This window comes from Mauremys mutica, chromosome 2 (assembly GCF_020497125.1).
Source record: "Mauremys mutica isolate MM-2020 ecotype Southern chromosome 2, ASM2049712v1, whole genome shotgun sequence".
Classification (NCBI taxonomy): Eukaryota; Metazoa; Chordata; order Testudines; family Geoemydidae; genus Mauremys; species Mauremys mutica.
In genome coordinates this window covers 42939628-42964257 of record NC_059073.1, presented here as the reverse complement: position 1 = coordinate 42964257, position 24630 = coordinate 42939628, and the positions used below count along the sequence as shown (strand labels likewise).

The following is a 24630-nucleotide window of genomic DNA, read 5'->3' as shown; positions in this document are numbered from 1 at the left end:
AGCTTCAACAAATGTCATGGGCGAGGCAGCACTTTACAGAAGAGCATGTTTTCCTCAACAGTAGCATCTGAATTATATCGCACGAAAGCTAAGAAGTTGTTGTCGTCGTTATCTTGTCCTTCAGTAACATATCAACCCATGAAACTCAAAAATTAATTTGGCAACTTTTATAAGGTCCTTTGTAAGGCTTGATCCAAGGTGTCAAATCTTAAGAGCATCACTTTCCTTACAATATTACATTCAAAAGCAGCACATCTTGCAGAGTGGATTTATCTTAGTCTCATATGTATTGATTTTCATTCCTGAAGTGTGTTCCGTCTGCACGGTCGTGATAGTGGATGTTATTTTCCAAGATGCTTTAATATCAGTCAGAAGATCTTTTATCTTTCAACCATTTATTTTAGCTAATCTTTTTCTTGATAGGGTGTCAGTATCCTCAAACATTGTCATTCCAACCTGAGTTTCCGGGGAAGGCACACAGCCCTGGGAAGTCCCAAGGGGGGGATACAGCCCCTGCTGCAGCCTCCGGGAAGGGGCACGCGGCCCCAGGTGCAGTCCCTGGCGAAAGCTGCGGGGCTGGGGAGCACTGCTCTGGCTGCAGCCCCTGCCAAACCCAGGATGCCATGGGGCTAGAGCACACAGCCCCGGCTGCAGCCCCAGGCAGAAGCCGTGGGGCTGGGGCATGTGGCCCCGGCTGCAGCCCCCGGTGGAAGCTGCAGGGCTGGGGCTGCAGGGTCCTAGTTCCAGCCAGCCCCAGTTGCAGGGCAGGGGTGTACAGTCCTGCCTCTGCCTCCTAAAGCCCTAGAAGTCACAGAGGTCCAGTAAAATCATGGAATCTGTGACTGCCATGATTTCTGTGACTAAATCGTAGCCTTATCTATAGGTACCAACATGGGGAACAGAAATTTGATAGTTGAAGGCACTGTAATCTAGCAAACAAAGGTATAAAAAGATCCAATGTCTGGAAGTTTAAGCCAGACCAATTCAGACTAGAAATAAGATGCAAATTGTTAATGATGAGGGTAACTAATGATTGGAACAATTTACCAAGGGTTGTCATGGAATCTCTATTGCTGGAAATTTTTTAATGAAGATCAGATGTTTTTCTAAAAGATATGTTCTGCTTCAAACAGGAATCAATTCTGGATTGGGGCCTTTGATGAGATCCCCGTAGTGCAACCTGGAATTGGGGTACTGTTATGCCCACATAACTTTTTAGCCTGGGCTTTCTTTCACACTGCTTTGCTAGTGACAAGCAGCAAACCCCTCCAGGCACTGTTATCACTCAGCACAACAGCATATAGAGCCTCACACCCATCTAGATTGCATGAGTGCTCCCTGAGCCACTCACAAATCAGAGAGAGAGAGAGGCTCCAGTCAATTCCCACCCACCCCACCATCTCCCCAACCTTGCACCCCAGAACTGTACTGTCTTGCCCTGGTCAGAAGCCTTACCAGTGTAAGTTTATTATCCAGTCCGCCTCTCTCTAGGTGTGGAGAGGACATACACTAGCCTTTGTAACCTGAGCTGAGATTTCCCAAGCACTTCAACCAAAATACACTACTGGTATTTTAGGTAAAATATAACACAGATTTATTACCTACAGAAAGATAGATTTTAAGTGATTATAAGTGGTAGGCACAAAAGGTCAGAGAGAGTTACCAAAGAAAATAAAAGGTAAGTGCACAGTCTAAATTTTAAATCTTATTACACTAGGCAGTATTTGTAATAAGCAGTTTTCTCATCCCACTAGATGTTAAAGATTTGAACTGAGAATGTGTCTTCCCAGTGTTCTTGTTGCTTCCAGTGTAAGTCAGGGAGGAGAAAGGCCAAGGCACGATGCCACTGTCCCTTATTTTATGCCCTCAGTCCATGTGCCTAGAAAATACTAGCTTTGCTGAGTCACAGGGTTGAGAAATCCCCCATTGTGCAGCCCTCTTACAGTATTGTAAATCCCATGTTTACAACTCCCCTGCTGATTAACACCCTTAACACCCTCCTGGGAGTGGACCACCACCTAGCAGTAGAGACTCTAAAGCTTACAACCAGACAGAAAATCTCATAACTTCATACACACTAATGATATACATATTTGGACAGAACAACAGGTTTCAGGAGATCGTGACCTTTCATATGCTATCTTACATGGCTTGCTTTCTATGAAATATAGTGCAACCTGGAATTGGGGTACTGTTATGCCCACATAACTTTTTAGCCTGGGCTTTCTTTCACACTGCTTTGCTAGTGACAAGCAGCAAACCCCTCCAGGCACTGTTATCACTCAGCACAACAGCATATAGAGCCTCACACCCATCTAGATTGCATGAGTGCTCCCTGAGCCACTCACAAATCAGAGAGAGAGAGAGGCTCCAGTCAATTCCCACCCACCCCACCATCTCCCCAACCTTGCACCCCAGAACTGTACTGTCTTGCCCTGGTCAGAAGCCTTACCAGTGTAAGTTTATTATCCAGTCCGCCTCTCTCTAGGTGTGGAGAGGACATACACTAGCCTTTGTAACCTGAGCTGAGATTTCCCAAGCACTTCAACCAAAATACACTACTGGTATTTTAGGTAAAATATAACACAGATTTATTACCTACAGAAAGATAGATTTTAAGTGATTATAAGTGGTAGGCACAAAAGGTCAGAGAGAGTTACCAAAGAAAATAAAAGGTAAGTGCACAGTCTAAATTTTAAATCTTATTACACTAGGCAGTATTTGTAATAAGCAGTTTTCTCATCCCACTAGATGTTAAAGATTTGAACTGAGAATGTGTCTTCCCAGTGTTCTTGTTGCTTCCAGTGTAAGTCAGGGAGGAGAAAGGCCAAGGCACGATGCCACTGTCCCTTATTTTATGCCCTCAGTCCATGTGCCTAGAAAATACTAGCTTTGCTGAGTCACAGGGTTGAGAAATCCCCCATTGTGCAGCCCTCTTACAGTATTGTAAATCCCATGTTTACAACTCCCCTGCTGATTAACACCCTTAACACCCTCCTGGGAGTGGACCACCACCTAGCAGTAGAGACTCTAAAGCTTACAACCAGACAGAAAATCTCATAACTTCATACACACTAATGATATACATATTTGGACAGAACAACAGGTTTCAGGAGATCGTGACCTTTCATATGCTATCTTACATGGCTTGCTTTCTATGAAATATATCATAATTATATGACGGGTGAATATGGGGGTTCCAGGGTGCTGCCTTGAGGTACAGAGTGCCACAGGGCCATAGTAGCCATATGGAGACTGAAATACTCTATCATCTCAAAGTGGTTCTCCAATTAGACTTCATTTGAGGGCAATGTTGTAGCTATTCTGTGGATAAATGGAGGGCTTCTGCTTTCAGTCTGGCACATTTAACTACTGTATTGATAACAGCTAACTGCACTTCCACCAATAGATGGTGCTGTATCTTTATCTTAGTGTTTTGTTGTTGTATCTGAGGGGGGGGGGCGGGGGAGTAGTAGTAGTAGGAAGTTTGTGTCCTGCCTGTTTGTGCCAGAGTTGTTACTTGCAATGTTCCAACAAATCTGTGGGGTTCTATAAGCAGCTATTACAACCCAGAAGGATGCCTGTGGAGGTGGATTCACAAACTGTCTGAATATACGTTCACAGTTCACTATAAACCTGGAAAGCTAAATGTGGCAGATGCTCTCACCTGGGTGAGGGAAGTGAGAATAGACTCAGCCTGGTCTTGCGACAACATCTGGCAAGAACAGGGTTGTCATGCCAAGAAGCTTAGGGAGAACAGTGCTGGAGTGTCTTCATGATAATGAAGCAGCAGGCCACCTGTGGTATGAAAAAACATTGAGCCAGGTATCTGATAGATATTATTGGCTAGACATGGCTGCAGCTGTAAAGGACTGTGGGCTTTCCTATCTTGTCTGTCAAGAAAGGAAAGCAGCAGCAAGGAGAGGCAGAACTCCTTTAGGGGAAATGCCCCATGCTAGTAGGCCATGGGACTGGGAGTTCATTCTGCTTGACTTGAAAGACCCACTACCAGAAATGCCATCTGGAAATTTGTATTTGCTGGTAGTGTATGACGACTCCTCAGAATACATGGTGGTGTAGCTTTGAACAGATAAAAGGACAGAGACAGTTTCAAAAGTATTGATGAAATATGTAATATTGCATTCAGCCCACCAAGCTACATCTGCAGCAATCAGAAGAAGGAATTTAAGTCACTTATTACATGATGTTTGGCAACAATTCCAGAAAACTAAGATGATGACCAATGTTGCCCATCCTGTGAGAAATGAGGGAGTGGAGACAGTAAACTGCACCATTAGTTCTATGCTTAGTCTAAATCAGTGAAGACCAATAAGATTGGGTTGTCAAGACACCTTTGTCATATTTGCATTTAACAGCAGCTGGTACTCAACTATCCATTATTCTCCTTATGAGATTATATTTGGACTCCATAAAACCATGCTTTCCTATGATTTGAGGTTCAGGCAGTAAGACACAGTAAACCTCCTTGAACCTACCCAGGTTTTTGACACAGCAGAGTCTTATGTAAGTGATCTGAGGACAGCATTTCAGAAGGTGAAGGAACAAAAGAGCTGGAAAAGCACATGTCAAGCACAAGATGCCAGGAAAAAGGAGAACTCTGTGCCCAGTCAAGAAGGAGAGATGGTATGGCTATGCAACTGGAAAAAGCAGCCTGGAAAAAATGCCAAACTTACTCTTTTTTGGAGGGGACCTTACTCACTAATTTAAAAAATAAACAATTTATCTTCACTGATGCAAAAAGTGAGAGTTCACTTCTTTGCAGTGCACAGAGAACTGAACAGATTCATTGAAAGAAAGGAGAATGTAAATACTGAGGATGCTCAACATCCATCCTAAAAGGTTGCAGAGGAGGATTTGGAGGTATTTCAGCAGGTTTCTATGGCTGTGGTGGGGGACAGGTTGTGAAGAATTGCCAGGGTCCTTGAGACCTCATTATCCTAAAGTCTTCAGTAGGTAGTCCGTCCATCCACAACAGATAGGCCTAACCTGTAGGACATGGACCCTGTATTCACTGATAGCCTAGATCCAACTATGAATCATGTCTCCATGACTGAATATAGGACTCAAACAGGCAGAACAACCCAGAAACTTGTGTGGATGGCAGACTTCCTGGATTCCTAGGAGTTAGAACAATATTAAAATTTTAGTTACTGTTTTGAATTCTTACTCAGCTAGGGGAGTGAAACTGGTAATGATCATGATAGACTGTACTGCCACCAATAGATGATGCTGTATCTTTATCTTAGTGTTGAGTTGTTATTTTGTATCTGATGGGGGGAGAGGAGTTGGTGAGAAGTTTGAGTCCTGCCTGTGTGTGCTGCAGTTGAGAACTGCAGTGTTCCATTAAATTATTTCAGTTCTATACATGAGTATTGTAGCCCTAAGGATTAATCTGTTGGTCTGTATAAATATATCTTTCTTATAAATTTGAGTATTTGATGTAATAGGCTTATAGATTTATATTAAGAATAAGTTTGGCTGTAATGCAAGAGACCTACAGGCCAAAATCCTGTATGTGACGCTAAGGCAACTTTAGCACATTTTGGGACTCTTACTCAGAAAAGTAATAATAGACAAAATATCTACGCAGATGTCTAGAGACCTTTGCCTGAACCAATAACAGTAAAGGGTGGAAAAAGGGGATTTTTGCCCACAAATCTAACAAGTACACCACAAATGCGTACATACCTGTCATGCATACTTACATATATATTAGCCTATGGGGCAAGTGTACCCTAACATTTCCGTGGGGGAAGGATGAAATTTGGGAAGGGTTTCCGACTAATGCTCTATAAAAAGGTGAGGCAACTCGCCATTAGGCAGGCAATCTACCCATCTATCTACTTCTGTCTACTCTTCATTGCCTCCACCTTCAACTACGTATCGATGCTACCCACCTACGATGGCTATTAACTATTAATAGGCCGTATTTTATTTTATCTTTCAAACTGTAAGTGTAAAGGGATTTAATTTCCCTTATGTTTTATTTTAGTTAAAGCTTAGAGTTAAATTAGAAAGCAAACAAATCCACAGTAGCTTCCTCTGCCAGAGGTGTGAAAACGGAAATTGCCACAGGCATGGCACGTGTCTTCCAACACCAGGTTATTAAAACAGAATGTGAGTATTAACCACGTTTGCAGCTTATAATATTGTATTACCATAGATATATCTCTTAAAGAACTGTGATACTTGTAACTCTGTAATCCTAACTGTTTTACCATTTGCTTACTATTTCATTGATTTTAATAAAAAGGTCTTTATGACTATATCTGTCTCAGTGTAAGCCTCCTGTCATACCCCTGAAGTTCCTTTTATAAACTCTGTGAAGCCTGATTCAGGACGAACTTTATCTTCTGATCAAACAAATTGGCGAGCCAAACCCATACTAATTAATAGCCAATAATTATTATTAGTAGTATTAATTAAAAATTAATTAATTACATTAAGCCGATAAATTAAATCAACTCTACTAACACACCCCAAATCAGGCTACAGTATTATACTAGCACTAAAATAACTTATAACAGCTATATGGGAAACAGGCTATGTTCATCAAATGGTTATAGTGGATAGAGATAGTTCATTTATACATTTTTAACAAATTATATTCCTATTTGTTAATTAAAAGCAGATAAGTTTTAATGATAACTTTTCTATGTTTACAGAAGTAAAAAGTATAAAATAGCAAAATACATTTTCTTTGTTAGGCCCTTGTAACAGCATATTATTACTCCTTCCATTGAAGAAGCAATATAGCCAATTAATCTCAGTAAAATATAAAACCTAGCAGCACACTAGCCCTGGTCAAGGACAATATTCAGAACCTGAACCATAATACATAAAGGCCAATCTTGTCCTATTGAAGCACCAAGAGAAAACATTGGATTGATTACTTGCCTGCACAGCCAGCAGGTTTTGATCCTAAATCAGCATAATTTAAATTTTGCTGTAATTTAATCTTTTAAACACTCATTTAATTAAAGAATTCTGTGCAAACATCATTAGATACTATAGGTCACTAAATGCCTAAGTGCAAATAATTTCTACCATTCCTTCTGGTCCAAGGTGAAATTATTTCAGTGGATTCTAAAGAGGGAACACACCACCTTCAAGTTACTTAGGAAGAGTACATAATGTTCAGTTTTCACAGCAGCAGTGAAGTTCTGTGAATGAATTTAACATAGTGACACTTCCCAATACATTTGTTCTGCATTAAAATAGGTAATGTACAATCTACAGAAGAGTTCAGGGCATTCATTATATTGAAATCACTGATTTAATTGAAATCCAGCCCCTATTCAAATCATCTCTCAAACTTGTTTCACCAGTAAACATCATGAAATGTCTCCTTGGCAATCTGGATAGTGATCATTAACCACTCTATGGCTCGCCTGAATCCTGACTAGATATATTTACCAATGTACTAGATAGCTATAAATATGGAAATGTAGTCATTAGCACTAAATAATATTTTTAGCTAATTATAAACTGTTTTTCCCACTGAGGGAGTTTTGTTCTTGAATATTACTGGTAGTTGTTCATGGTGGTTAAAAACTAATGTCATTTAAGGCAGGCATGATACAAACTATACCAGATGTCACTTTTTCCATGCTTGATAGTGCCTTCAGTAACATCAGAAGGGACACATCTTTCAGAGTAAGCAATAAGAATATAACCTTTAAAAAACTACACCTATGCTTACCAAGAATATATCAACATGTTATCTGAAGGTTCAAGTGGTGTATCTACATCTGAACACCTCAAAGCACAAATACAGCTACCTACTGAAGAAACAGTTTCTCCACAACCTAAAGGTAATTCCTGATGGTTGTTGGTCAAACTTTTCCCATTTATTGAAATTTCAAAAGATATCTACTAGTGCACCTCTTGCAAAAACTTACAAAGAAGGAAAGCTTCCCACTGCTACAGTTGGTAAAACTGGAGGAGCTTGGTTTGCCAGACTGATCAGCAAAGCCACTGCTGACAAACTATATGAAAAGACTGCAAAACACCAAACCTCTGGACTGCATCGACATACAGAAAGCTTTATAAGCCAGGCATAATATGTGAAGCTTGAAAGCTTGTACTAAAGCCAATTTTAGAAGTACTTAATGAGTCTGTTAAGAATGCTGGAGACACAACACAGTTTATGCAATAAACATGGCTGTAGCAACATACTTCCCATTTAAGCAAGAGATACCACACACTACAAACTGGAGGCCTATGTTAAGTGCATTGTCACTTGTTATCCCTGAAGTTGGACACTCATTCCAAACAAGACCAGCAAGTGGTCACTATCTTTCTGCAAGAAACTCAGCTGACTGGTTAGAAGCATGTGATGCAACAGTGAAAGACTCTGCAGTCAAAAAAGTGAACTCTCTCACCACATTCAAAAAATTACATACATGGCTGATGAATGCACTGATGCAAATTGACATCAAGTATTAAGTCATTGCATACATTATCTTGATGTCAGTGGTAGGCCAGTAGATGCATTTCTAGATGTTCAGGTTATAGAAGACACATCAGCTGCATCTGTGACAGCCCACATCTTAGAAAGAGTTAAATGCTTGTAAATTGGACACCAAACAGATGGTCGCTTGTGCATTTGATGGAGCTGCAAGCTTCTCTGGAAGACATGTTTTTCTCAGAGAAAAGTGTAACCCTAATCTCTCTTATACACACTGCAGAGGCCATTTTAACTTAAGTACCCAGAAAGATAATGGAGCAAATAATTAAGCAATCAATTTGCAAACACGTAGATGTTAATAAAGTGATAAGTAACAGTAGACATGGATTGGTCAAGAACAAATCGTGTCAAACCAACCTACTAGCTTTCTTTGATAGGATAACAAGCATTGTGGATGGGTGAAAGCTGTAGATGTGGTATATCTTGACTTTATTAAGGCTTTTGATACTGTCTCGCATGACCTTCTCAAACCAAACTAGAGAAATAGAACCTAGATGGAGCTACTATAAGGTGGGTGCATAACTGGTTGGAAAACCATTCCCAGAGAATAGGTATCCGTGGTTCATAGTCAAGCTGGAAGGGCATATCAAGTGGGATCCCACAGGGATTGGTCCTAGGTCCAGTTCTGTTCAATATCTTCATCAATGATTTAGATAGATAATGCCACAGAAAGTACACTTTTATAAAGTTTGCAGACAATACCAAGCTGGGAGGGATTGCAAGTGCTTTGGAGGATAGGATGAAATTCAATAAGGATAAATGAAAAGTACTCCATTTAGAAAGCAATAATCAATTGCACACATACAACATGGGAAATGACTACCTAGGAAGGAGTACCGTGGAAAGGGATCTGGGAGTCATAGAGGATCACAAGCTAAATATGAGTCAAGAGTGGAACACTGGCAAAAAAAGCAGATATCATTCTGGGATGCATTTGCAGGAGTATTGTAAGCAAGATACAAGAAGTAATTCTTCTGCTCTACTCTGTGGTGATACAGCCTCAACTGGAGTATTGTGTCCAATTCTGGGTGCCATATTTCAGAAAAGATGTGGACAAATGGAGAAAGTCCAGAGGAGAACAACAAAAATGTTTAAAGGTCTAAAAAACATAACCTATGAGAAAAAAGATTTGGGTTGGTTTAGCCTGAAGAAGAGAAGACTGAGTGGTGACATAACAGTTTTCAAGTACATAAAAGGTTGTTCCAAGGAAGCGGGAGAAAAAAATATTCTTGTTAACCTCTGATGATAGGACAAAAAGCAATGGTCTTAAATTGCAGCAAGGGAGGTTTACGTTGGACATTAGGAAAAACTTCCTGTCAGGGTAGTTAAGCACTGGAATAAATTGCCTAGGGAGGTTGTGGAATCTATGTCATTGGAGATTTTTAAGAGCAGGTTAGACAGTCACATCTCAGGGATACTTAGTCCTCCCTTAAGTTCAGGGGACTGGACTAGAACAGGGGTTCTCAACCATGGGTCTGGAGCCCCTGGGGGGCCGCAAGCAGGTTTCAGGGGGTCCGACAAGCATGGCTGGCATTAGATTTGCCAGGGCCCAGGGCAGAAAGCTGAAGTCCTGCCATGTGGGACTGTAGCCCGGGGCCCTGAACCTCACCCCCCAGGGCTGAAGCTGAAGCCTGAGCAACTTAGTTTCATGGTGCCCTGTATGATGTGGGGCCCCAAGCAACTGCAATGCTTGCTACCCCCTAACACTGGCCCTGGCTTTTATACTCAGAAAAACAGTTGTGGCATGGCTGGGCCGTGGAGTTTTTATAGCATGTTGGGGGGGGGGGCTCAGAAGGAAAAAGGTTGAGATCTCCTAGACTAGAAGACTTCTCAAGGTCCCTTCTAGTCCTGTGATTCTATGGTTCTATTCAACTAGCACTAGTACAAGCTGCAGAATCTTCAAAAGACATGTAAAAAGCCATAAAATTTAATGTCTTTATTTTTTTTCAAAAAGAATCCCAAAAAAATGAATGTCTTGGAAAAAAAATAAGATACTCTGGGACTGAAGTTCAAATTAGTCCAACCTGGGAAAACCCACTGGCTTTCTCATGAGTGATCCTTGGATGTTGTCTTAAAATTACTGCAACTGTTATTAATGGCTTTGGAAAGTATCTACCAAGATGGAATAGATCTAAGTAGTGAGGCTGGTGGATTACTTTTGCTACTATATTCAGAGAAGATAATCGCCATTCTCTCTCATGTAAGTCTAGTGTTGAAACCACTTGGGTTATTAAATAATGCCATCAAGGCATCTGCAACAACAGTAGTAGATGTTTGTCCAGCAATGGAAGCTATGCTTGGATCAGAGAACAATCCATTGAAAACATACTTGAAGAATCAAAGACTTCAGTCCAGAAGTTGACTAATGAAGGCACTTATATTGAATCCTTAAGCGAAGAGAACAAGAAGTGTTTGTTAAACCAGCTGAAAAAGTACACAGACTTGATTCTTACAAATCTACTATAATGACAGTTGAGTGAAGTGAGGCACTATCAGCAATGGAGCTGCCATGTGATCAGGACGGAACAGAGAATTTGAACACAGCATGCAATATTATACAATGAATGAATGAATGAAGATTTTACTTCAACTTCTTTTTTATCATCACTAGAGGCTCGACCCAATCTTTGTGCTGTTTCCTGGGTTGAAAGAAGTAGGAATTCATTTCTTGCTACTCCTAGTCACAACAGCTATAGTTGAATGTTTGTTTTTCATCCTCAAATACAATTTTGTGTTCTGAAAGAAATTGCCTTCTGCCTGATCATGTGAATGAACTAATTAGCATATCAATTGAAGGAGTTGGAAGTACTGGACACACAAGAAGTTATCAAAGATGAATGCACTACATTCAAAAAGTTCATTAATGGACCTGTGAAAAATTACAGCAAGAAACCCACAAGGATGTAGATGTAGTGCTTCATAGAAGGCTTGAGTATCCAACTTTAATTTGTATGATGATTTTAAAATGTGAGTTAAATTTAATGAAATGATCCTGAAACATTTTTCAGTTTTTACTATGGTGCCATACATCTCATTCGCCCTCATAGGCTCACCCCTCAGCCATCACTTTCCTGTAAATTCAAACCCTATTCCTCCACAATTTCAATTCCTGGGAAAAATACTGGTACAAATAAATACTGATGGTAATGAAACAGAACTCAATAGTAATTGTTCAGAATTTATTTTTAAAGTGATGAGATTATTTAAAGTAATAGTTGATCATTCACTTTTATTTTGTTGTTCCCTTTGGATAGAGGAAGACTAAAGACCCAGCGATTTAGATCTCACCTTCCGTGTGAGACTTACATATGGTTTTGCCCCATTTCTATAGAGCAGGGTCTTGTCTTTTCTGTTCTATTTGCCCCTGTCATTTGTTACTGGGTCTATCACAACAGCCAACTCTGAAATAAAGATATTTATTTTCATGTTTTCATGTTAGGGTCTCCCAGTTGTAGGTCCTGGGTGCAGAGTGATGCACTTAGGATCCATTTCCTTTGCATACTTTAGAGGCTGTGAGTTGTTTCTCCTACAAATCTTTCACTGAAAGTAGATTTTATGTTTAAAAACACATGTGCCTACCCTTGAGTAACTGTTGAAAGCACAGACAAATTTTCCAAGCGTTTGAACTCAACAATTCATATGTGTTTTTTGTAACCTAAAATTGCAGTGCTCTGCTTAGAGCTTCCTACCTGGTAGTGGTAGAATGGCTAGCTTGCCCTCTTGCCAGTTGGACTTGAGCCCCTTAGCCCCTCTGTGTGCCAGAAGGAAGAAAGCACAAGTATTTGGACTAATAAAGGTAGTGACTCAAGTCTTTTCTTGCATAACAAAGTTGTAGCTGTTGCTATAAAGCCCATGTCCAGGTTTTTCCACCTAAGCAATTTATTATTTAGCAGGCTTCACTCCAGAGCTAACTAATAAACAATCATTACCTCTATCTAATCTCTTTACTTTACTGAAATCCACTTCCCCTACAGAAACTCCCACAGCCTCCATGCAGACAGAGAAACCACGTCTGAGGGCAGGAAGACCGCATGATTCACTGGGGACGGTTTGCTTTGGCGCTGGAGGTGCTTCGTGTGGGGAATGGGATTTCCATTTCCCAACGTTTCCTTTGGTGGATTTCCCTGGCAAGGAATTACTAACTGCGCCGGCCTGGTGCCAATGGCTGAGGCTCAGATCAGAGGCTGGGGGAAGAAGGATGCTGCTGATCCTGGACTGAACTTCTGGTGCCCGGGAAAACCAAACCGCTCCCAGTTTCCACGACGAGCCGAGGCTCCCTGCCCCGCTCCTGAGAGGAGATTCCCTGGAGCCAGGAAAGCCGCTCCTCCCTGGGACCGCAAGGGGAGAGCAGCGACAGGAACTGCCCCCGGCCCCTGCTGTGCAGAGAGCGCGTTCCTCAGCAGAGCCAGGTCTGCGACACGCGTAACGGGGCGCGGGGCGCAGGCACCTTTCAGGAGCCGAGCTGGCAGCGGCGCTCGCCCGGGGTCAGGCAGGGGATTCCGGGGCCCTCCTGCAGGGGCGGCGGCCCAGGGGCTCTCCCGGCACCCGCTGAGGGGGCACGTTCGGCCGGGCCTCAGTTGGCCTCACGCGTGTCCCCTTCCTCCCCGGCCGGCACCAGGGGGGAGATGAGCCGCGTCTAGCTTGGAAACCGGGCGCCCCCGCTCCCCTCGCCGCTTCCGAGCGAGGCACCCGCGCGCCCCGCCCCAGGCAGCCGAGCGCCCCCGCGTGCGCGCAGACAGAGCCGCCCCGGCCCCCGCCCACAGCGGCGGGCGGTTCTTCCCCAGCCTGCCGCGCTCCCCGGAGGGCGCTCGCCGGCTTTCGCGCTCCGCCTGCCCGGCTCGCGGGCTGCAGCCGCCGGGCCAGCGCCTCAGGTAAGCGCCGTCTCTGCCCCGCTGCACCCTGGCAGCCCAGCGCTGCGCGGGGACCTGCGCGGCTCCCCCGTGCCCTGCGGGCACGAGCAAGCCTGGGGGCGCAGTGCCCCGCCGGAGCGCAAAGCTGCGGAGCCCGCTGCGCGTGCAGGTGTGGCTGGGTCAGGGTCAGAGCAGGGCTGGAACCGAACAGCTCCCGAACTGGCGGGGATTGGGACAGTTTGGGAGATCTCGGTCCCTGTCTGAAGTCTACAGCCACTGCCCAGTTCCAGCGCTGGGGTTTGAGCTGGACTCTCCAGATGCATAGCTAGGCTTGGCAGCATTAGCTTGTAGCGGTGCATACACCAACTGATGAAATAGTAGTTCCATTGAGGAGACTTGAAATTTACAGAGAGGCAAAGAAAGCAAAATGCTACTTGAGAACTTCTTAGAGTAGGATTTAAGGATATTTACTGTGTATCTTTTGACATGTGATGTGGACAATTTGTGTTGTAATGGTCATAAAGCTTTAGCTTTTTGAATCTCAATCTCTACTGTCCTTAAATAACTATCTGCTTCTCCCAGCACCTGACACCTGCCCATACTTTCCCACAACTGTGAAAATTTAAATTGATAGAAATAGAAAAAATGCTTAAAACCTATGATTTTGGGCAATTGTGAACGTGTACATCAATAAAAACAGAAAATAATGCTTAAAAAATTGAGATTATCAATTTAAATTAGAAATAAAAAATCCCCTCACATTCTGTCAAACCTTTTTATAGAGGAGTCAAAAAGATTCATTGGTGTTTAGAGGCCTCGCTTGAAAGAGCTACCTGCCCTGCCTCTCTTATAGACAACCAGATCTTGCTACTATTCTTAGGTACTATAGGGCAGTAAAAAATAGTCACACTGGATCCCCCATAAATGTGAAAACACTATTAGCAACCTATGTTTTATATTTATTACTATATTTTGTATGTAATGAAAGAGCTACTGTGTATGGGCCTTACTGCTTTCTCCTGCACAGTCTCAGAACAGCTCAATGGTGTGTCATAAACACTATACTGTAGCTAAAGGAGATTCTCCTTTGAACTCAGGTGGTAGGGGCCTATGCATTTGGAATAGGAGAATCTGAGTTATGTCCCCAGTTTCGGCTGTAAAGTTCTGAGTGGTCATGGTGTAGAGAATTATGACAACTATGAAGTCCTGAGTAGCCACAGATTTTTAATTTCTAGTGTTAACTGTGTTGTTTAATATTGAGGAGTGAAGAGGAGAGGAATGTATTTTGCCGGAGCAAGCACATAAGTGTATTTCTTCATTTTTTTTTGTGCTGTCAAACAACTAACTGACACTAATGCCACCACACAGATAGCTACAGTTCAGTGGTGGGTGAAGTGATTCCATATCCTATCCTATATTCAATATGACTATGAATTATGTAAGACTAAGCTCCCAGTTTTGTGGGGCCATTCACATACTTCAGTATCTTATGTAACATTTAACATTTACGTCAGTCTTAGGTTTTGTAAAAACTTGTTTTTAATACTACTACTTACTGATGTAAATTTGGGGGCAAATTTGACCTCACAATAACTGTTTAATAGTTGCCCAAAAGTATATATGATATCTTACAGTTATATATTATCCTTAAACTCTTTACAAATGGCTCATCGCTGAATCATGGCCACCTCTGGGGTAAAACATAGAAACTGTTTTGACAAGACAAAATATAGTTCTGAAGAACACTGTAGCCAGTTGAAATAGCAGGGGAATATAAATTAAGTAGAATATATTTAGTTAATCTGGAAATTAGCCAGCTGATGATACTCTCTAGCCTCATGAAAATTGTTGTGGGATCTTCAGTGACCACAAATTGTCAGGATCTCAGTTTTAGAAGACAGCATTTCAGTATCATACTGACCCCTAACATGATGCTGGACATTAGGTTAGTGTTAACTCAGAGGGGAAGAATGCAACCTACTGATTTACAAAGCACTTTCTGAAGCATTTGGCTTTTCTTCTTAGGCCACCATTCAAGAAGTGAACAGGCCTGACTCTGTTTAGCCTGAGAGATTGGAAAAAAAATCATATGTGATTTGGTATGCCTGCCCTAATAAGGAGCACTAAGATAGAAGGCATAGTCTTAACAAATCCCAACACGTCTAGGGATAAGGAACTCTAATAATGGGCACAATGAAACATGCATATGATTTTTCTATGAAAACTGAAATCTTTGAAACTGAAAACAGCTTTAATCATATTCCATGCTATTTCCTTCGAACATGTGTTTTAAAATCTAGATTTTTAAAATTTGGCTTTATATAATTGTGTGTAAAACATATATATTTAACTAAAACATTATTAAAACTAAATCTGATGTACTTCTATGTTAATATTTTAATAAAGAAAATACAACATTAGGCTGGTTAGATGAGGCTGCAATTAAGGCCCTAATCAGGGGCGGCTCTAGGGATTTTGCCGCCCCAAGCACAGCAGGCAGGCTGCCTCTGGCGGTTTGCCTGCGGAGGGTCCGCTGGTCCTGCGGCTTTGGCTGCGGGAGGTCCTCCGAAGCCGCGGGACCAGCGGACCCTCCGCAGGCACGCCTGCGGGAGGTCCACCGAAGCCGCGGGACCAGTGGACCCTTCGGAGGCAGCCTGCCTGCCACCCTCGCTTGGCGTGCTGGGACCTGGAGCTGCCCCTGGCCCTAATCCTGCAAATAAGCACATGCTTACTACTTCTGTAAGTAGTTCCATTGACTTTAGTAGGACTACTCATGAGTAAAGTATAATGCACGCTTAAGTGTGTGCAGGACTGAGGCCGAAGAATATAATAGTAAGAGATATTTTAGGCAGCTTATACACACTAGAGGAAGACTAATCAGATATAAAGAATCTAGTATGATTGGTACACTCTACTCAGGTGAGGAGAAAACACCAACTGCCACTATTTCACATATAATCAGACCTCTAATGACAGATTATTCTAATTGATAAGGCATGCTCACAATTCAACTTTGTTTACATTATAAATAAGGAGTATCTAGAATGCACTACTTCATATCCTGAACATTTTGTTTTAGTCAGATGGTGGTGTTCAGTTCACCCTTTCTTCAACCTGACTTAATAGCATAGGGGTTAGTATAGATTAAATAGCATGCCTGTTTTGTTTTATTTTTTAAATAGAGCCTTCAGTTTGTAACTAAGTAGCTGTACTTTAGGAGACAAAACTAAACAGCCAACTTGTATTATATGTCACATAATATGCGCTTTACAAATATAGTGCCTTTTCAGAGTGGACAAAACTAAATTTCTCACACCACAGTGCTACTATTCTGGTAATTTTGAAACTTTGATGTCTAAGACTAATACTTACCAGTTAACTGTTTAATATTTTACATCCCTAATCAGCACCTACTAAAAATTTTTACCATGTTTACTTTTTACTGTTGATGTAAAAAGATTATTTAGTTTTCTTATCTTACAATTTTTGACAAACAAGATATATTAAGAAAAAAGTAAAATGAAAATAAAAAAACCTTTTGCAATCAGAAGATCAACACATTCTTTACAAACACAAAGCATATTATAACATATTCAACATTTCAGCTTCCACATTACAATGTCATTGTGCTATATAAATGTCGTAGTAACACTTTCTTGCTCACACTCACTCAAATGTATCTGCCCCAAAAGAACAAGTTTAATGAAAAGATCTATTGTCCAAGCAGCAACTGAAGAAAAATCAGTAACAGGAAGATTGATGCTGTCATAAACTAAGAATCCCCCTTGGTAAATCCTGCTCAGTGGAAATTGTGAAGAGTGAACCATTCTGTGGGTGTACTGCTTTCCAAGATCACTGTAAACTTTTATTATGGTAAATTTCTGAAATTCTTGAAATGATCATTAGTTGCTTTTAATAATGTTGTTAATATTAGCCACAGTGATATTAATGGGGCCAGACATCACAGAGATGGGTGCATTAGAAATAACTAACAGATGCTATATTACTGTTTCTTATTTCATTAGAGATGTAGAAAATGAAGTGATATAAAATATAACTTGAAAGGTATTCTCAAAGAAAATATACTTAACATTTTCACTAAGTTCATTAGATAATTAAATTGAGTGAGTGTGAGCAAGAAAGTGTTACTATGACATTTATATAGCACAATGACATTGTAATGTGGAAGCTGAAATGTTGAATATGTTATAATATGCTTTGTGTTTGTAAGGAATGTGTTTAATCTTCTGATTGCAAAAGTTTTTTTTATTTTCATTTTACTTTTTTCTTAATATATCTTGTTTGTCAAAAATTGTAAGATAAGAAAACTAAATAATCTTTTTACATCAACAGTAAAAAGTAAACATGGTAAAAATTTTTAGTAGGTGCTGATTAGGGATGTAAAATATTAAACAGTTAACTGGTAAGTATTAGTCTAACTGTTAACCCACCTGCGCGCGGGTCTCGATCTGGTTCTCCTGCCCCGGGCTGCGCCAACCTGACCCCAGCCCATGGCTGACTGCAGCCCCGGGGGCTGGCCGGAGCAGCCCCGGGCCGGCCCTGGGAGCTTCACGGATGGGGGGGGCGCCAGCTGGGCAGGGAGAGTGTGTTTAGGCTGGGGAGGCAGGCAGGTGCTGCGGGCCCTGTCGTGGGGTAAAGTAGTCCCTGGCCTCCCTTTGTGCCACTGGAAGGGGTTCGGCTGAGGAGGTGGACAGTGCGCTGGTTAGTGAAGAGAAGGAAAGCTGCTGCTGGGTTGGCATGGAGCGTCTGTGGAGGCCATATTGGGCCAAACTAGGTAGCTGGGGCCCCTCTCCCTTAAATTGATTAACCGATATAATTTTAATTGTTTAAACGGTTATCTTTGTAAATGATATTTACATCCCTAGTGCTGATAAAGGATCACTGAGGGTTTGGGGGTTTTTTTGTTTGTTTTTGTGCCGAACTGTACAACTTATGGAGCTTATAATTGTTTTTCAGTGACTACGCTGGTGAAGGTCTTGAACTTTAATTATGAGCTACACTCAAATTATTATAACATACAAATAAAATATTAATGGGTTAGCAGATATTATTGGTAAGTCAAAAACTATTGGTAAGGATCTGAAATAGAGAACTAAGAGTTGAGTTTCTAAAAACTTTCCAAGTTTTTCTTTTACCATATGTAGTTTAAAATTAATTGTAATCAGCTCAGGCAAACTGAAAAGATATTTGGTGTAGGTCTGACTGTGAGCTGCATGCACAATATTACAACAGGCAGTGTATTCAGATGAGTACCTGCTTATATGCTTAGCTATGTTTATGATTTTTGTGTGTGTTAAACTATATAAAATGTTTAATAAAATTTGAATTCTTAAAAATGGCTACAAATAAAATCATTTTTTGTGTGATTGCTCATGTTGTTTCTGAGAAATTGCACTATAAAGTCCAGTTAATTCAATATAGTTACCAAGCATCAAAACTAAGAATATGGGGATTCGGTGCTGTCACAGAACTAGTGGAACAGTCGCTCTGTGTTACTCTCCTGAATTATCACAAAATATCTGATTGCTCATATTATTTGTGAGCCTCCTGTAGTCCAGCCCTACAGCTGGGCTGAGTTTGCCCAAAGCAAAGGAAGAAAACAGAAAGCAGTGCTTTCCTTTGATCTCAAAAAGTCAGTGGTTCAGTTGGGAGGGGTGTGATATGCCATTGTCTCCAGGACTCCCCATTAGAGGGTGCAATAGGAAATGGGTAAACTGGGTTTGCCTTGTAGTTGGCCCAGTCTCCCAGATTGTTTGGGCTGAGCGGAGAGGAGGAACACATTACACCACTGGTGGTTCAGCTTGATACCCCACTTTAGTTGCTGTGTATAAACTCACCTCCTTATTAGCTTGCCTAATTTCTATAGTGATCATAAGAGCACTTGTGGGAAAGATGTCTTGAAATCTCTACGTTTTCTGTCCTGGAGAGAGCTCCTTTTGGCTTTCTAAAGAGGATTTTCTGATACTGATACTTTGGTTAGCTCCTGTACTGAAGCAGCAATCCAGGGAGAAAGGAAGTTCTGCTGCAGAGGTCTCTGAGTGCCTTGCTGGTGTCCCCTAAGGTGAAGTAGGTGGGGAAGCAGTGAAGGAATAACTCCCTATAAGCTCCAATAGTATCAGCTAGAGCCACCAGAAAAACGTAGTCCTGTCTTCAGCTGACCCTCAGTCTCAGAATGTCCCAGCTGTTTCATTGGAGCTTAGAGTGCAGCATATTAGCCACAACTTCTTTATTGCTCATTTGACCAATGTGGCATGCTGTAGGGTTCATAGCTGCTGTTCCAGGATCCTGTAGTCAGTCCAGAGCTCTTCCCTCACACTACATTCTCAGCAGAGAGGACATGCTATGAGAACAGTTGAAGCAGAGCTGGAGCAGGCATCAGAACTCCACAGACCAAATAGAGATGTCCACTATTTCTAATGGTTTGCACAGCAGTGCCCATTGATTTTTAAGCATTCAAGTTGAAACTCCCCATAGAAGGAGCTAAAGGTGCGATGCTGTAACTGCACCCAGAGAATCGTGAAGTGTATTGTGTGGGTTAAAGCATTATCCTTAGCTGAAGCGCTAAGGTTTCCTTATGTGCCAGAGCAGCTGCAAAAAAGCAGATTATGCCCAAGCTCACGTTTCCGGGCTATGTAGATATCCAGAGCCTTCAACTAGAGATTTCCCAGATAACTCATGGATTGAATCAGTGAGACATCTGAGGCAGAGTGACAGAGGTGCAAGATAACTGCTTCTGGGAACAGGGAGACGTTCCTTTTCTTGAGTTTCTGAAAGAGATTGTTGCTTGTGTGCTGTATTCATAGATTTTTAAAACCAGAAGGGACTATTATGATCATCTAGTCTGACCTCCTGCATAGCACAGGCCCCCCAAGTGAATCTTGCATTGATCCATAACTCCTGGTTTAGTGATAGCTTATCTTTTAGAAATATATGCAATCTTCATTTAAAGATTTCAAGTGATAGAGAATCTACCACATCCTTAGTCTTACTTTACCTAACCAGCTGCCAGTCGCTAGATGTTGTTGTGCCTTTGTCTGCTAGATGGAAGAGCCCTCTACTGTATATAATTCCAATATACTTATAGACCATGATTGAGTTGCCTTTTATCCTTCTTTTTGTTAAGATAAAGAGATGGAGCTTCTTTAATCTTTCTCACTGTAAGGCAAGATTTCCAGCTTTTGAAACCTCTTTGCTGAACCCTTTCCAATTTGTCAACATCCTTTTTATGCTAGATACACTGATCATAATATCTCCCTACTTCTACTCAATATTTCCCTGCTTATGCATCTGAAGTTCACATTTGTTCCCTTTAGCCATCACATCACTCTGGTAGCTCCTGTTTAGATGGTTATCCACCATGATCCCTAAGACAAACTTTTCAAAAGCACCTAAGTCCTATTTTCAAGTCACTTATTAATCTAGGAGCCTAAATCCCATTGATTTCCAATGACACTTAGGCTCCAATTTTCAAAAGTTCCTAAATCCTTTTGAGTCAGTGCTTTCCAAACAATAGTCCATCATCCTATAAGTGTTACCTATGTTCTTGGTTCCTACAAACATCTCCTTGCATTTTGTTTGAGTGAGCCCAGTTGACCATGTAATGCAGATGGCTCTATAGAACTGACCTGTCATTATTATTTATCACTCCAACAATTTTTGTCATCTGTAAACTAAACCCATTTTTTCTGCACTGATATCACCATGCCAGCTACCAAGGCAACTTAGGCAAGGCTCCTTGGTGGTGAAGTATGGGTAGCCAGCAGTTGGTGTTGGGGGGTGATTCCTGGGATGTTACCTCACCTCTCAACTTCTTTCCTCATGCTTTCTGAACTGGGTGCCTCTCAGGTTGTAAGAACCATTGACCACAGCATCATGTTCTGGGTTTGGAGGTGGTTGGCCAAAAAGGGGGAGGGCTGGGATTCAAATAGGGTGCAATCAGGATCACTTAGGAAATCATTGAGGGTATGCAGTGGAACCAGCTTATGCTCCTTATCAGTGCCATGTATGGGAACTGTGGATGACCAAACATAATCTATTTTGGGGGCAATATGGGATATCAGGAAATGGAATAGTGTTGATTAGAGCCAAAGAAGATTGGGCTAAGTAGCAGTTGCAGAAGTTTCCAGAAGCCAGACTAGAGTGTTCAGAATTTCCCGCCCCACCCCCACTCCCTTTCAGTGCCAAGCATGACAGGGCATAGTGGTATCTTGTGTCAGGTAGTCCTTGCAAAATGATTAGGTTGAAATTTGGATTGTGGGTGGATCGAGGTACATGGTTTCTCATTGGCACTTGGGAGGTAGGAGAACTCAGTCCCCTTCAGGGAAAAAATAACCAGTCAGGACTGATGGAAGGCTTAATAGTGGTACAATCTCAGCATGAACAATTTGCTATTTTGTACTGGTAGGCATTCAGAATTTATCTGGATAACCTCTGGGGTGCCTGTTGCACTGATTGAATCTTGATATTTGGAATCCCTTGTCAACCATTTAGGAAAGGGTAGAATGGCCTCAAATTTAGCTTACAAGACCTACCTTTGCTTCTCTTGGGCATTACAAATAAATTTTATGTTCATAAGGGTGAAACCAAGAATTATTCCAAGAGTTTTAGGAAGCAGATTGTGATAATGAAACAATAAAAAAATGCGTACATACTGGCAAAAAGGGGTTAAAAAGCAGTTGCTAAGGCAAGAATGGAGGCTGAAGAGGAATTATATAGAAAGTTGGTGGAAGATGGCAGGAAATTGGTTTTTAGGTTGGCAAAAAAAAAGGAATCATGAAACACAAGATATGAATAAATCTTTGTGTGTGTGTAGGATGGGAACTGTGTGGTGATTAACCCTACAGAGGTGACAAAGATATGGAAGCTGTTAAATGAGAAGAGAAAGTTATGTAAGCAAGCACCATCGACAATTATGGGGAAGCCTCAAAAGGTATTGATTTCTGTAGAGGAGGTAGAAGAAGCACTGAATACGACAAAAAAATGGTAAACCAGCTGGTGAAGATGAGAACTGATGATATGATCAAGACAGTTGGAGATACTAGAATAAAGTGGCTTAGTGGATTATTATTTGTTTGCTGGATTCAGGCTAGAATACCATATGATTGGAGAACAGGATTGATTGTACCTCTTTGGAAGGGCAAGGGTGATGCAAATGATTCAACCACCTATTGGGACATCACCCTGTTATGTCAGCCTCTCAAAGTCCTTGAGAGAGTTTTGGAAGCAAGGTTGAGGTGAAGGACAATATAGACAAGGACCAACATGGCTTTAGGAAGGGAAGGAGTAATATAGACTCAATATTTGCAATGAGACAGAAGTTTGAAAGTAGTGTAAATGGAGTTCATAATTGCTATGTAGCATTTGTTGATCTTGAGAAAGCATATGGCTTGATTCTGCAGGAGTTGGTGTTTGAGGCATTGAGAGGGACAGTAAAAGGACTTCAAGAAGTGGCGGTGATAGAGGAGCTGTATCAAGGATCCAGGGCTAAGGTGATGACAGTATATGGAATTTCAGACAGTTTTGAGGTGACAGTGAGATTGAGACAAGGCAGTGTACTGAATCCACTTCTCTTCATCCTATTTATGGAGTTAATGAGCAGGAAAACCAAGCCGGTGGAGACCCAGGGAAAACTAATGTATGGCGATGACTTGGCCCTTTTGGCTGACACCTTATTTTGCTATCAGAGCGGACGTCTGTGTTTTAAGGCCATGGTTTGAAGGTAATCACAAAGAATACTGAAATTATGAAAGTAGGGGAGGTAGAAGAAGAGCTGCTGATTTGAAGTTTCAGGAGAGAAGATGAATCAGAAGACAGAATTTGTGTACTTGGGAAGCACACTTAGTGCCATCAGAGAGAGATCTGGAGAATTGAAATGAAGAATCAATGTGCATGGGCAGCAGTGAAAAAGATGGCAGGAGTTCTGTGGGACTGGCAAGTAAGTAACAAAGTGAAAGGAAAAATATATGCTGTGTGTGTTTGCCCATGCCTGCTCTATGGTTTGGAAATTGTGGGTCTTATGGAGATGGAAGAAAAGAAGTTACAGGTAGTAGAAAATAATATACTGAGGAGAATGAGTGCACGGGGAAGAGAAACTTGCGACTCTGTGATAGGCTGGAGAGTGCATGTTTGAAGTGTGCTGGACTTGTGATAAGAATGGGAAAAGAATGATCAGGAAGAGGACAGCAAGAAAGGGCATGGAAGACTGAGGATACTATGGAAAGACCCTGTCAACAGTAAGTTTGAAGAGAAACGGATTGGAATGCTGATCTTCAAATCTGTGGCACGGACCAGAAGTAGTGGCAAAAAATCTCAGGAACCTCCAGCCCTGTGAAAACAGGAAAAGGAATTGAGAAGTGAAGTGTGAAAGGTGCAGCTAATTGAGCTTTTTTCTTGAAATTCATATGTGGGTGGGTGGGTGTCTTCCTTCCACCAAATCCATGGCAACTCTTCACGAGCGTATTTTTTGAGAGTTTACTAGCACTAGATGGTATAAGGTGACAATTTATTTTTAGAAAATACACTCCACCGACTGAAAGTTCAGGGTTTTGAACAGGGTGTGGTTTTTTTTGTTTGTTTTTTTTCTTGCTTTGTTTTTAGCTATTTCAAACCTACTTATAGTAAGTGGTAGGATCACAGAGTGAAAGTCCCTTTTCTAGTCTTCCATCAATTTGCTTCTTGTGAATGACCTAGGAGTAGATCTGTTAACAATGTCAACTACGAAGGTCATCTATTTATGCCAGTCTCATAAAGGCCAAACTGTAGTCTGCCAGCATGAATTACTTAATTATGTCGACCCGTCTTTTGATGGATACGAGAGTCGTTCTAAACCAGTGTGTCTGGGTGTTTGTATGTGGTAGAAGGGGGGAAGTGAGGGCAGGGTGGCTGCCGTAAGCACAGCATAAGTACACATAGTTTGGTTAATCAAAGAGTTCATTTCATTTCTTTTCTTTGTCACAGTTTTGCATCCCTGATTGTCCATCTTGCTTTTTCTTCACGAAAATGAAGAAAATGATTACATGCTTCCTACTGCTGTTTGGACAAACTCTACTTTTCAGTGCCTCCGCCAGGGAGAGACATCTTCCACCAGCATTTTCAAGCCAAAGAAATGGTGCTAACCCACAAGGTACTTTACGTGGTGAGTTGTAATAAGCCTCCGTCACACTCAAACTGTAGAAGCATGGCTTATTGGCCAGATGCTGGCTGGGATAATTATAGTAAAAGGGAGTCTGCCATCTGCCGGGGGAAATGAGAGAGATTTTGACTTACCGG

At 41.5% G+C, this 24630-nt stretch overlaps 1 protein-coding gene across 9 annotated transcripts in view; it reads left to right on the top strand.

Moving 5' to 3' along the window:
* The first annotated feature begins 13209 nt into the window (after positions 1–13209).
* The window catches only part of MATN2 (matrilin 2), a 110669-nt gene continuing 99248 nt past the window's right edge, over positions 13210–24630 (top strand). For 4 of the 9 annotated variants that reach the window (XM_045003738.1, XM_045003737.1, XM_045003740.1 and 1 more), the window contains exons 1-2: positions 13211–13362; positions 24319–24496. In XM_045003738.1, coding sequence (XP_044859673.1) covers positions 24361–24496 — 136 coding nt within the window. In that variant the 5' untranslated portion in view covers positions 13211–13362; positions 24319–24360. Of the gene's footprint in view, positions 13363–24318; positions 24497–24630 lie in introns of all 9 variants that reach the window. The other 5 variants (XM_045003741.1, XR_006576691.1, XM_045003735.1 and 2 more) reach the window with 3 other exon arrangements.